Genomic DNA, 15,102 nt, shown 5'->3' with positions numbered 1-15,102 from the left:
ACAACCGGTATCCGGTCTAGGCCTGCCTTAATAAGGAACTCCAGACATCTCGGTTTTGCGCCGAGGTCCACCAATTTGATATCCCTAAAACCTGTCTGGCGTCCTGACCTACGCCATCGCTCCATCTTACGCAGAGTCTGCTCCATCTTAGGCAGAGTCTTCTTTTTCTACCATAGATATTGCCCTTATAGACTTTCCGGGTGGCATCATCCTCATCCATACGGATTAAGTGACCCACCCACCGTAACCTATTGAGCCGGATTTTATCCACAACCGGACGATCATGGTATTGGTCATAGATTTCGTCATTGTGTAGGCTACGGAATCGTCCATCCTCATGTAGGGGGCCAAAAATTCTTCGGAGGATTCTTCTCTCGAACGCGGCCAAGAGTTCGCAATTTTTCTTGCTAAGAACCCAAGTTTCCGAGGAATACATGAGGACTGGCAAGATCATAGTCTTCTACAGTAAGAGCTTTGAGACGTTTCGAGCGGAGTAGTCTTTGTAAGCTGAAATAGGCTCTGTTGGCTGACAACAACCGTGCGCGGATTTCATCGTCGTAGCTGTTATCGGTTGTGATTTTCGACCCTAGATAAGAGAAATTGTCGACGGTCTCAAAGTTGTATTCTCCTATCCTTATTCTTCTTCGTGTTTGACCAGTGCGGTTTGATGTTGTTGGTTGATTCTTCTTCGGTGCTGCCGCTGCCACCATATATTTTGTCTTGCCTTCATTGATGTGCAGCCCAAGATCTCGCGCCGCCTGCTCGATCTGGATGAAGGCAGTTTGTACGTCTCGGGTGGTTCTTCCCATGATGTCGATATCGTCAGCATAGGTCAGTAATTGGGTGGACTTAAAGAGGATCGTACCCCTCGCCTTTACCTCAGGATCACGGATCACTTTCTCGAGGGCCAGGTTAAAGAGGACGCATGATAGCGCATCCCCTTGTCGTAGACCGTTGTTGATGCCGAATGGTCTTGAAAGTGATCCTGCTGCTTTTATCTGGCCTCGCACATTGGTCAGGGTCAGCCTAGTCAGTCTTATTAATTTCGTCGGGATACCGAATTCTCTCATGGCCGTGTACAGTTTTACTCTGGCTATGCTATCATAGGCGGCTTCAAAGTCGATGAACAGATGGTGCATATTCCAACAGTTTTTCCATCGCTCGCCGCAGAGAGAAAATCTGATCTGTTGCTGATTTGCCTGGAGTGAAACCTCTTTGGTATGGGCCAATGATGTTCTGGGCGTATGGGGCTATCCGGCCTAGTAAGATAGTGGAGAATATCTTATAGATGTTACTCAGCAACGTGATACCTGCACTGTGTGATATCTCCCTTTTTTATGTATGAGATAGATAATGCCTCGTTGCCAATCGTCAGGCATTGATTCGCTGTCCCATACCTTGAGCACAAGTTGATGAACCACTTGGTGTAACTGGTCGCCTCTATATTTAACCAATTCTGCTGTAATTCCATCGGTTCCTGGCGACTTATGATTTTTTAGCCGATGAATTGCACGGACTGTTTCTCCTAAACTTGGTGGTGGCAGTATTTGTCCGTCGTCTTCAGTTGGCGGGACCTCCAACTCGCCGATGTTCTGGTTGTTCAGTAGCTCATCAAAATACTCAACCCATCGCTTTAATATGCCCATTCTGTCGGAAATCAGATTTTCCTCTTTGTCTCGGCAGGATGAGCATCGAGGTGTATAAGGTTTCATCCTGCTGACTTGTTGGTAAAACTTTCGCACCTGGTGCGGTTGCTCCCTGTACTTTTCGACGGAGTTCGTGATAAGTTTTTGCGCGTTCTTTGAGAATGCAACATTACTCGGTATACGGCATTCTTCCGTTCCGTTGCTAGCTTACGTTCATCGTCAAACCAGCCGTTCCGACTCCTTTTGCGGCTGGGGCCAAGTATGCTTGAGGCCGTATTCATGATAACGTTCTTCAGGTGATTGTGAAGATCATTTGTTGATTCTTCATCGCCAGGTCCTCTGTTGACTGCGGTTATTGCGGGATCCATTTCCCTCTTATAGGTGTCGCGGAGGGTTGTGTTGTGGATGGCTTCAGAGTTCACTGTCACCTGATTGTCAGAGGGGATTCTAGGTGGTATTGTTATTCGAGCTCGGAGCACCATGCCAACGAGATAGTGATCCGAATCTATATTGGCCCCCCTATATGTTCTAACATTCATCAAGGCTGAGAGGTGGCGGCGTTCGATCAACACGTGGTCAATTTGGTTGAAAGTGGCCCCGTCTGGAGAGGCCCACGTATGTTTGTGGATCGCTTTTCGCGCAAATCAGGTACTTCCAACAATCATTTCGTGTGACCCTGCTAATTGAATAGTCCGTTATCATTTGTTTTTTCGTGTAAGCTATGGGAGCCAACGGGCTCCTTCCCTCCTTGGCTGTAAAAATACCCAAGTATGATTTTGATATCATATCTGGGACAGGCTTCGAGGGTTCGTTCTACTGCCTCGTAGAAGGTATCCTTCTCCGACTCTGCAGTCTCCTCTGTAGGGGCGTGACCGTTAATGAGGCTTATATTTCTAAACTTGCCTCGCAAGCGCAGATTGCATAGCCGTTCGCTTATGTTTTCAAAGCCGATAACAGCAGGTTTCATTTTTTGGCTGACTAAGAAACCTACTCCAAGCACATGGTTTACTAGATGACCGTTATAATATATGGTGTAGTAGTTCTTCTCCAGGAAACCGGTCCCTGTCCATCGCATCTCTTGCAACGCTGATATATCAGCCCTATATTGGGACAGGGTATCGCCTAGCTGCTCATCAGCTTCATCTCTGTACAGGGAGCGCACGTTCCATGAGAAAATGCGCAAATCGTTGATCCGTTGTCGTTGCCGGGTCCGTCGTTTTAAAGTCTGTCCTGTCCGAGGCTCCTTTCGTGGCTCCGTAACATCGGTTTTCCGTGTAGGGTTGCCAGCCCTACCCAACCCCCAACCTGGAGGACCAGTTGGTACAATTTGTCCCGTTTTTAGGCGCGGGAGACTCGCCTTCATCCTTCTCCGTCTGCAGCTTTTCGTTAAGAAAGAGCTCCCAGCGGTCACCATGGGGAGGTAGAGATAGGGTTTGGTAGTAGAGCTGTTGGTGTTGGTTCAGCAGGCATTTCCCAGGTCTTATGCTCCATCGAAGGTACCAATCCACGTTTCGCCCTGGGACCTATACGACCCTTTGACCACCCAGATGGAAAACAATACCAAATTAATATTACAGAAATTATAGGAACACAACCTGAAAATACAAATTGACAAATGCAAATTTTTCGCAAAAGAAACCGAATTTCTAGGTCACATATTAACTTCGGATAGTATCAAACCCAACCCAAATAAAATTGAAGTCATAAAAAAACTTAAAATCCCTAAAACTCGGAAACAAATTCGCAGTTTCCTAGGAATCACTGGATACTATAGAAAATTTATCCAAAACTACGCAAAAATAGCGACACCATTAACAGACTCACTCAAAAATGAGCATCAGATCGATTATAGCGATCCCAAATACATAAACTCCTTTGAAAAATTCAAACAAATGTTCGTCAACTATTCAATCCTGAAGTATCCAAACTTCAAGGAAAAATTCATTCTAACCACAGACGCTAGCAATAAAGCCATAGGAGCCATTCTATCGCAGAAAGGACATCCAATCTCTTATGCTTCGAGAACCCTCAACGTACATGAACGGAATTACTTAACCATAGAGAAAGAGCTTTTAGCAATCGTTTGGGCTACAAAATATTTCAGACCCTATCTTTACGGTATAAAATTCGAAATCAAAAACGATCGTAGACCATTAGTATGGTTACAAAGTCTCAAGGACCCCGATTCAAAAACCCTTCGTTGACGTATAAAACTCAACGAATATAATTTCAACATAAGTTACGGAAAAGGTAAAGAAAATCAAGTTGCTGATTCCTTAAGCCGCATTAATACGGACCAAAACGAAATTAACTACCAAAATAAAATACCATCAGATATAACAACAGTTCACTCAGGAAAAGAGGAATTGAACGATTACATACACATCCGAGAAGGAATAGTAACTACTTGCAAACATAAAATAATATTAGTAAAAGAAAAACAAAAAGAACTCAAAACAGTTCATAAAAATAGACATATCTACATCGACGAAATAGGTCTTAACAGTGAAAATTTGATAACTGAAATCTTAAAACGCAATCTACCAGAAAAAGGAAAAATCTGAATATATAGTGAACTTAAAACCAAATACGACAGGAATCCGTATAAAATCAAATTCGAAATTTCAGAAACCCCTAGCGACGTTAACGAAATAGTCATAATGGACATCTACATGACTAAAAACAAAAATTATTTTACAACTTTCGACAAATTTTCGAAATATCTTCATGTAAAATATACCCTTGATAAAAACCCTATAACCCTAATAAAACTAATACAAGAATATATGACGGCATTCGGCAAAACCAAAAAGGTTATATTCGATAACGCTTTCGACGTAATATCAATAACGTAATTTCTAAAGTCATGGGACATAGAATACCATATAACAGCCCCGGGATCCCATACAGGAACGGCAGACATTAACAGATGTCATAACACACTTACCGAACAAATTAGAACTATCCAAGAAAGACAGACAAAAGGATTTAGACTTTGTCATATTAGAAGCTGTAGAATCAAACAACAACACAGTACATTCCACAACAGGCTATAAGCCATTCGAAATCCCAAATCGAAAAATCAATAAAAACCAATAAACAGAAAGAATGAAAAACAGAAAAAACATATGGATTTCAAAAATTAACCAAAAACGCGAATAAAAACCCGATATAGAAAACAAACAAGTTTACGTAAAGAAAACTTTTAGAAGAAAAAACGAACCTCTATTCGAAAGAAGAGAAATAGGCAAAGACAACAATAAAAATATAATACAGAAAAAAAATAATAAAAAAACTAACCTTGATAAAATCAAACGTCAACCCAAATACTATCCAAATAAAGAAACTAATACAAAAGAATTAATAAAGAAAGACCCTATAAAATACCCAGTAGAGAAATACGGTATTTCCATTAAAAAAAATTATCTAAAAACTCTAGATAATCAAAAATGGCTCAATGATAATATAATAAACTTTTATCTAAACCTCATAACAGAAAATAATAATAAAGCATATGTATTCAATACCTTCTTCATAAGCAAATATTTGAAACAAGGATACGACTTTGTTAAAAGGTGGACCAAAAAAGTCAACATATTTAACTACGACACAATCCTGATACAACAACAACAACAAACTACACGTTAGAAAAACTACAGGATTATTTAAATCTGGAATCCCTAGACAAATTCTAAAAAGAGTTACCTGAAAAGTATATAACTATTACCGAAATAGACATCCCCCACCAGCACAATAGTTATGATTGCGGAGTCTACACTCTTAAATTCGCAGAACTAATAAGTCAAAATAAACCCCTAATATTCACTCAATCAAACGTACCTTTGTTTAGATATCAAATCATAGAAAATATCCTTAACGGAAAAATAAATTGAAAAACTTTCTTCTTCAGATGATACCAATCATCTTTATCATGTTATTATCCATAGTAGCTAGTGAACCCCAGTACAATAAAAACGAAAAATTAAATCAAACTCAGGAATAATCTTGATCTCCAAGAAGGAATCGGCAACTTTAATAAAAGATTGGTATAGAATCTACCACACTATTAACCTAAAATCTTATGTAAAAGCCATAAATAATATCCAAAATACAAAAATCAATAATAGTTTCATTAAACACACAATTAACTTAATAAAATCAGAATTAACACTAATTAATCCAAACATTAATATAAAAACATTACAAATAATCACAAATAACAAAATCCTAGATCAAGAAAAGAAAGAAGAATTCGATCATTGGAATGAATGTACCTTCCTGAAATATAACGAAACATTAGATAAAATGAGTAAATGCCTAGAAGTCAAAAACTCTTTCCCAGATTACAAATACTTACACTGAGTCAACACGACTACCCTGGAACTTTACGTTCAACATTGTAATGAAAATTCCAAAAAAGGAGAATGTATACCCCTATTTAATAACACCTCAGAGCATAGCAATTTTTCCAATTGCATGAAAAAAGACACAGCTAAAAATTGCCACACCCACCATCTCATACACAAAATATTACTTTTCAATTTCATCGGAACAGGATATAATTGGTTATTCGGACTAGTTTTAACTAAATAAATTCAACATTGTAAGAAAATATGAACGAAATAAATAAAAACATAAATAATATCCAGAAGAAAACTAGCACAGAGTTTGTAAGAAAGTTAAATGAATTTCAAAAGTTAATAAACGAAGAATTAATTGAAATTAAAATTACTCAGGCCTTAAGTCATATTCAAGATGAATTAGAAAAAATTATCGACAATATCAACTCTGCAAAAATAGGAATAATGACAAGATCACTATTAATAAAAGGCGAAATAAATACCCGGAACATTAGTCTTAAACAATTAAAATTAACAACATTAGTTGTACTACAAAAAGAGAATAAATTAACCTTTTTAATATCAATACCAAACATTATTAAGTACCCACAATTCTTTGTAACAAAAATTGTAAACCAAAATTTTGAATATCTAAATATAACCAATTCTATTGCTATAAAAACATCGAATAATAAATATTGTAAATTAGAAAAATACATTAAAAATTTGTGTAAACTGTAAACTGTAAAAGTAAGAGATGAAAACTTCTCATACATAGAAGAAATCGAAAATGGAAAAATACTTGTTGTAAACGCAAAAAAATTAAATTGTGTACAAAAATGTAAACAAACAAATGTAATAACACTCCAAGGAAATTATGTAATCTCCTTTGTAAACTGTGAAGTTACCATTAACAATAATACTTTCATAAATAAAGTAATAAATCATATTGACAACCTTGTAACAAGCCCAATTACAAACATTTCAGACATAAAATTTGAGTTCAATTTCACAGAAATTAAAATTAAAACCTTTCAAAACAATGAGGAAATCAGAAAATTGCATTACATAAACAAGAAGACCTGGATATCAACTTCTACTATTCTCCTAATAATCTCAATAATTCTAGCACTAATCCTTTCACCTATTGTATAATAAATTGAAAAATAAAACAATAAAAATTAAAAATTTTATTCCAACAGTAAATAAAATTAGAGAAAACCAGGCAAAATTCAATAAGGAGGATGAATCTGTTTCCTTTGAGGACAAAGTAAAGTCAAAGGAGGGGGAGGTTACATGTTCTGTAACATGCCTCACTCCACTATACACAAACACCACATACCCATAATACGTACGAGTTATCAATATCTTATCCTCACAAAACTTATCCTACTAAACTCAAACGAAATTATGTAAACATTCTCATTCTAACAGGAGCTAGAATCTATCCACAAGAGATAAGCGACATTTCAATATAAACAAAGACATGACTCAGACGAACATTGAGCGATATTGAGTTACAAAAGATGCAACTTTGCAAACTCAGCAATTTGCGCCCTTTGTTCAACTCAACTATAAATATAAAAAAAGTGAAGCGATGGCGGCTTTACGGTTTCTTACCAGGGCAGAGGCAAATCGTCAGAGGCTGCCTCACCTCTGCCCTGGGAGCAGCGTAACCAGCATTAAGTTGATGCGGACTTAGGACCTCCTCATTCTCAAAACGAATATAAATATAAGTTAGAATTGATCTAAGTCTTTAGTTTTAGGCAAATTATTGAATTACTAAAAGCTTAATTACTCCGAATAGTTACCCGGTTTTTTATTTATATATAGATATATATATAGTTAAAAAGGCCCACGGACCCTCTTCCCGCCCAATCGGACCGAGGGACGACCAACCTAAAGATGGGCTGAAGGCAACATCCAAAGGCCCGCATCACAGTGATGATGCGTTTTAACGCAAAGTGTGTGCGACCATGCGAAAATGTATTATTACATCCCGATTGTCGCAAACACTAGGTCAGATTGTTACCGGACAGGACTCTTCGGACTATAGCACAGGTTGCAAGGATAACCGCTTTTTGCATCTCCATGTATAGTCCAGCCCTAAGATCGAGCGTTTTCAGCGCTTTATGCAAGTTCTGCGGAACTAATCCCGTCGCTGAAATTACTACTGGGACTACTTCGATCTTTTGTAGTTTGCAAGTCTGCTACATATCGTCTGCCAAGGGGCCGTAGTTCCGGATTTTTTCGTGCTGTTTTTCAACAGTGTTCCAGTCCAACGGTATGGCTACATCGATTATAAAGCACGCTCATTCTTCCTTCAGAAGCAGAACTATATCGGGTCTGTTATGATTAACACTGTGGTCGGTGGCAATAGTGTGATCCCACAGTAGTTTGACCCGATCATTTTCCAAGATTCTCTGCGGAGTATACTTATAGTTGCCTAAGTTATACTTCAACGCAAGGTTTTGATGGAGAATCTTGCAGACGGAGTTATGACGATTGGTGTACTCGGCACTGCTCAACATCCTGCACGCAGATGTTATGTGCTGGATGGTCTCCTCTTCACAATTGGAGTTGGTGATTGAGGAGTCATGAAGAATGTACCGTTTATAATTTTTTGTTGGGAGCGAAGCATCCTGAATTGAAGTTAGGAATGCTTCGGTCTCATAGAAAAGAACACCATTAGTCAACCATTTGTTGGAGGCTTCGATGTCAATGCCTGACAACAACAAATTTTTGATATGACCTCCGTGAATGGGTTTCTCTTTCCACATATCGATCTTCTGTTGGACTGAAGTAACATTCGACATGGGATCCCATTCTCTGCTTCTCAAGTTCAGAGGAGATAATTTATTATCTGCCATGACGTTAGCCCCCCAGATTATTGCCAGAGCAGGTGTTGTTGCTTGCAATATGCCGAGGTATTTGTAGACGTCGTCCGAATCCATACCCTTAATTCGGATGTTATTTTGTCTGTATCCTTCGCTGTCGGTGTGTTTTCCCCGAACAATTATTTTTATGCGACATTTTTCCAAACTCAACTGCATGCTGATATCCCTGCTGAACGGGATGGTGATGTCCAGCAAGGAGCGAAGTTGGTTCTCATCTTTGGCATACAATTTGATGTCGTCAATGTACATCAAATTACTTAATGTACAGTTCGACAATATGCCATGCTTGACTTGGAATCCGTATTTGCTTTCATGCAAAAGATGGGATAGCGGATTCAAAGTCAAACAAAACCACAGTGGGCTTAAAGCGCCCACTAGACGACAAACCAAGTTGGTGACCAAGTTGGCGGTTGCAGTGCGGTTGGACGTCTGTGGAGAAATTCTCCATACAAACTCAGGTTGGGGCAACGGTTGGGCGAACATCAAAATGTTTTGATATTTTGTGGGCGTGGCCTCTAAATGTGAATCGGTTACGAATCGGTTCGGTGTGTGCTTGATCATTTGAAAAGCTTTCGAGCGATTTTAATGTGATGCGAACGCTTGAGACGTGTTTTCTGGGTAGGATGGGAAATGGAGATTAGATTGCCACTATGTAAAATTAAAGTGCAAAACTTTTAATTACCCGGTCGATACAAGTTAATTACGATAATGTCTTAGTTTTCTTCTTTTTTGTGCGCTCATATTCTTTTCTTAAATTGCATTTACCTTATTTGGAATGTAAAGACATGTTCTGTGGTATCTTATCATCATCATCAACGGCGCAACAACCGGTATCCGGTCTAGGCCTGCCTTAATAAGGAACTCCAGACATCCCGGTTTTGCGCCGAGGTCCACCAATTCGATATCCCTAAAAGCTGTCTGGCGTCCTGGCCCGCGCCATCGCTCCATCTTAGGCAGGGTCTGCCTCGTCTTCTTTTCCTACCATAGATATTGCCCTTATAGACTTTCCGGGTGGGATCATCTTCATCCATACGGATTAAGTGACCCGCCCACCGTAACCTATTGAGCCGGATTTTATCCACAACCGGACGGTCATGGTATCGCTCATAGATTTCGTCATTGTGTAGGCTACGGAATCGTCCATCCTCATATAGGGGGCCAAAAATTCTTCGGAGGATTCTTCTCTCGAACGCGGCCAAGAGTTCGCAATTTTTCTTGCTGTGGTATCTTATGATGTTCCTTATCCTTGAATATTCAAACAGATGTGCATTTGATACTTCATACATTTCATTATTGGTTTATGACGCTTCGGATGCACTTATTTCTTATCGTTCAATTGAATGGTTCATAATTCTCGTTTGAACAGGTGTTTAGGGTAGTGAATTAGATTCTATGAGTTGAGCAACAGAAGCCGATTTATACTGGATGTACTTTCTTATAAAAAAGACGGAGTTGTTGTTTCGTACGGCTAAATCCCCCCATTAATTATTTGTATATGTTTACATCAACTCTTAAAGAAAGAAATTACGAAGGAATTTTACTTGAAAGAGCAATTATCCCTCTGGTCTACCTTAATCCTTTTATTAGGTTGTTTAATTGCAAGTAGGCGACGAACGGCTGTGTAGGTTGAATTCCCGTGAGGCACATGCCTCGTAATTAATAATTATGTTCTGTATTAACGAAAGCTAAATACCGCGTTTGGGTATTGTTCAAATAGGAATTTGGTTTTTTTTTAAAAAAAATGGGTTTTCGCGATGTATCTGTACTCTGTAACTTTGCTTACCATTTTCTGAAAACGAGAAATTATAGTGACGCTTGTCCTTTGCTTTATCTTGAAATTAACTCGTTAATTAAGATGCAACAGGTAATCACAGGAAAATCATTTAAGATACAATAATCAGTAATTCGCTCAATATACCGTTAATTTCTTTGTATTTATAAACATGCAATTAAATTAAATTATGCGCACTGAAAAATAAGAAGTTGGTCCATCAAATTCTAATTAACCTATTGGTGAAAGATGACGCAGATATACATTTTGATATGTTTAGATTTGTACTTAATCTATAGGTAAAATGACCTTTAATAAGCGGAATAGCTACTTCTATAGATATAATTTAATTGTTTGGAACCATTTATTAATTTTTCAGGAGAAATCTAAATGTATATATTATGACAAGAAAAACAAAGCATTAAATGCAATGTTCAAAGGTGGCACATATATTTCCTCATTTTGCTTTTGTAAATAAGCACATTATTTACCATAGTTTTCTCATTTTTGCTATTTAGCAATCATTTCCCTTGCAAGGGATCGTCGGGTAACTTAATTAGTTTGCCTGCAAAATGGAAAGTAAGATCGACAATGGCAATCATGGTAATTAGGTTGGAGACAAAAATTCAAATGTCTGTAAAAAAGGAGAGGAACCCAATTAGTGAATGTTCACAGGTACCATATAATAATATCCATTTTCAGGTTTAACTCTTTATCATGTTTAATTTGTGTGATGTTTTGTAAAAGATTGTTAGTTGAGTGAGGTGGGAAATGCCGACAATGAAAATAATGATGGCCAATAAAAATTGAAGTCTAATAAATGTTGGGATGGGACGTATATAAGTTATCGCACACGATATCATTTCATACACGAGCGATCGAAGTTATTGAACTCAGGTCAAACATCAGCCGGAATAAGCTACACGCGCAACCGCACCTGTGTCAGCCAGATATTTGGGTCATCGCCATCAACTAACATTAAAATGCACAATTGGATAGGTGAAATACTAATTGCATATTAGGCAATTTAAAACATATTTAAACAGTTATTGTATTAGGAGTAGTTCAGTTTTGTATCAATCACGAAGGGAAGTGTAATAAAAATTGTATTTTTTTTAATCGTTCGCCTTTCCGATCTATTAACTTATATTTTGTTAGGAAGCTTTTTTAAATATACACGGCGCCTTTGATAATTATGGCTTGCTGAACGAAAGTTTCCATTGTTTTATTGTGTTGCAAGCATTTGCCTTGTGCAGGGTCATTAGTAATATTTATGGCTTAAGTATTTTCCGGCGGGGTGAGCTGGCTAATCCCAAATATGAGGTGTAAAATACTGTAAACTTATCCACATTATCATTGCCTACTATGTAACATTTTCTCTAAAATACTGTAAAACTTATCCACATTATCATTGCCTACTATGTAATATTTTCTCTAAAATACTGTAAATTCATATGTACCGACCTAGTAAGTATAGGTAAAAATTGTATAAAATAGGAAATGAATTAAAATTGTATAAAATAGGAATGAATTAAAAATACATAGTTCGTTGGAACTATCGAACACAAGCCTAACGTGTTTTATTCTGTGGAGTCCAGGCAATTTGCTGCTCCCAAAATTTACACTGCTTGACTAGATCATTGTGGAGTTCAGGCAATTGCTGCTCCCATAGCTGGTTAGTCTGGAGTTTTGGCATTTAGCTGCTCCGACTAACCATAAACCAATTTACAAAGAAAGAAGAGTAAGGGATTGCCAAGTGGACTGGCAACAACCACATAAGGTGGCACATCACAGAGGATTATGATAATAAAATAATAAAAAGTAAGTGTAGTTTAAAAATGAAAGGAAAATTCTTAACCCATGTTCAAAGGTGAAACATATTTTTAACATATACTTGTTGGTAATGATTAAAAAATGGCCCTTTAATGATGGTGACGTCGCCATACCGAATTAGATATAGTTTTCATGGAATTTTCGATCGACAGAGATTACTCCTGTAGCAAGGCGGAAAACGAGGTAAGATAATTTAGTATTGACGAAGAAATTAGGAAATTACCTGACACAGTATAAGTAGGAACATTATATTCGTAGATAGTCAGTAAGTTATAAGGCGCTTACACCATACATTGAAATTTTTTACTAATAATTTTTTCAGCTAAATTTATAAAATTAATTAAGAAATACCTGATAGTACTTAGATTTGCCATTGTTTGCTGTATATTTTAAATTATAATTGAAAGAAGTTATTTACATTTGTAGTAAGTAGTATGACAGGGATTGTAGATACTGAGGCGTGGAGGGAGTTTTTCTCCGTGCTACAAACCTTGCCGGAGCTTTGGAAGATCAAAGCGGATGTCTTTAAAGACAAACATAAGAAAAAAATTGCATTTTCAAAACTATTGGAAGTATACAAGTCCATAGACGGCAACGCGAATGAAGACACCGTGAAAAAAAGACTTCAAAATATAAGAAGCTGCTACCGCAGAGAGTGTAAAAAAGTCGAGAGGAGCCGAAAATCTGGAGCTGGCGTCGAGGAGGAGTATGTACTAACGTTATGGTACTTTGATCTAGTTGAGTTCTTGAGGGATCAAGAAATCCAGTTGAGTGGTACGTCTACCGTCGACTTGGATGATGGAGATCTTGAGTTACCAACGGTAAGTAACTATTAATCTAAGATTCTATACTTACATTTCAAATATTCGTTAATTTATGTTACAATTAACGTTATTTAATAATTTCAGGAAACTCATGAGCCGGGGCCCAGCCGCAAAAGGAGAAGAACTAATGATGAGCACCTAGAGGAGAGGAATGCGCTACTTAAAGACGCGCTGGCCCAGTTGGCATCCTCAGAAAAGCCTAAAGATGATGCCAGCACACATTCTGAAAGTTGGGCAGTTTCACTTAGGGAGCTTGCGCCGCTCCAACAAATATATGCCAAAAAAGCGATACAAGACATTTTCACGCAGGGCAATTGGGAGCTCTACGGTTGACTACAGTAAATGTTGCTGAAGCCTTAGCAATTTCAAGTGAACATAGCGGTGAATAACTTTCCCTCCTTCCTTTCTGTTATTATTTAATCATATAGTTACATATAAATACATACTTATAAAATCAAAAATACAAATTGTTGTTTTCATTTATAAACAAACTTTGCCAAGGCACTGTTCCAACTCCATTAAAATACTTTGTGTATTTGATTCTTGTTTCTTTTGCTATTAAAGTTGCATTTCTCGATGCAGTTGGTTGAAGTTCAGAAAGCTGCTGGCTGTCTTGTCTATAGGCACCCAATTGAATATCACCATTATTTATGTGTTCAACATCAACACTTCCTCTTAAGTAGTACCGAGGGGTTGGTTCTCCTTAAAAAATTGTGGAGATAACAACATGCTAGAACTATTATGGTAGCTTTTTTATTGTTCAAATTCATGCGCGTTGCCACAATTCCAAATGCATTTTCCACAATTCTTCTAGCCCTGTAATTGTATACCCTTTGATAGATTATCGCGGCTGTACGGTTTCATCAAATTCCTCAATGATGGGAAGGCATCTTCCCCCATAAAAACAGTTTACAATATTGGCATTTACATGCTCACGACGTCAAAGTGTTACATCGGACTATACAAACCAACGCAAACACTCAATAAAATTTAGTAAATAAGATGTTGTAATGCACAAATTATGTAACATATCAGTTCCAATAAACTAATGCCGAATTCCAATAAGAATGCATGGCTTATCGGAACTAAATAACAACAAACAAGTATCGTTTTTAGTAAGATTTACATAATATTGGCCTGCCTACATAATATTAGACTCAGCTCACATTAGATTTGTTACTTTTCCGTTGCAATTTAAACTTACTAGTCAATTAATGGCTTTCAAATTGAACATAAAGACCATCATTTGGTTAAAACCTGGTTATTCTCAATCATTGCTACTCCCTAAAACCCTCCCGAAGGACTACGCACGTATATAATTTAACGCCAGTCATAAACCAGACCACTCCAGATAAGCAAAATGAAACGACAACGACATATAAAGATAAATTTGAGACGCGAGAATCAATTTTCTGATTAGGCTTAGAATGCGTATGAGCAGAAGGATGCATTTTAATGAGTCGACGCGATAATGTATTTCAGATAATCCTAATAAGCGTTTCATTTTTCTTATTTAGTCAGTAGTTCAAAGGTTGATTTTAAGATAATGTTGTCCACATATAAGGACACGAAAAAGACATGTAACGAGCAGTTTAGTTGTTAGAGGTGACTTTGACGATTGGGAATAATTTCATATTAATCAATAAATCGTGCGTTTTCACTTTCAAGAAAACATATATCTCGCCACACTAAAAGAGAGCACGCAACATAGCGAAGCTCACGACGTAACGATGTGCACTGTTCGACATCTCGCATAGTAATGACCATTATGGCGCGATGATGTGCACTCGT

At 37.6% G+C, this 15,102-nt stretch overlaps 1 protein-coding gene across 1 annotated transcript; it reads left to right on the top strand.

The window, feature by feature from the left end:
- The first annotated feature begins 12,771 nt into the window (after nucleotides 1-12,771).
- On the top strand, nucleotides 12,772-13,874 carry LOC119649881. The gene is made up of 2 exons (XM_038052258.1): nucleotides 12,772-13,308; nucleotides 13,396-13,874. Exons 1-2 carry the CDS (start codon nucleotides 12,922-12,924, stop codon nucleotides 13,642-13,644), a joined length of 636 nt encoding a protein of 211 aa, XP_037908186.1. The 5' UTR covers nucleotides 12,772-12,921; the 3' UTR covers nucleotides 13,645-13,874.
- The last annotated feature ends 1,228 nt before the right edge of the window (nucleotides 13,875-15,102 follow it).

Source organism: Hermetia illucens, chromosome 2 (assembly GCF_905115235.1).
Source record: "Hermetia illucens chromosome 2, iHerIll2.2.curated.20191125, whole genome shotgun sequence".
Classification (NCBI taxonomy): Eukaryota; Metazoa; Arthropoda; class Insecta; order Diptera; family Stratiomyidae; genus Hermetia; species Hermetia illucens.
The sequence above is the reverse complement of the archived record's forward strand: the minus strand, read 5'-3'. Positions and strand labels throughout refer to the sequence as shown.

Excerpts from the sequence above, each read along its gene's own strand:
- LOC119649881 (XM_038052258.1), top strand. The coding sequence starts at position 12,922 with ATGACAGGGATTGTAGATACTGAGGCGTGGAGGGAGTTTTTCTCCGTG. Across the intron at positions 13,309-13,395 it reads GAGATCTTGAGTTACCAACG|GAAACTCATGAGCCGGGGCC; the intron begins GTAAGTAACTAT and ends TAATAATTTCAG.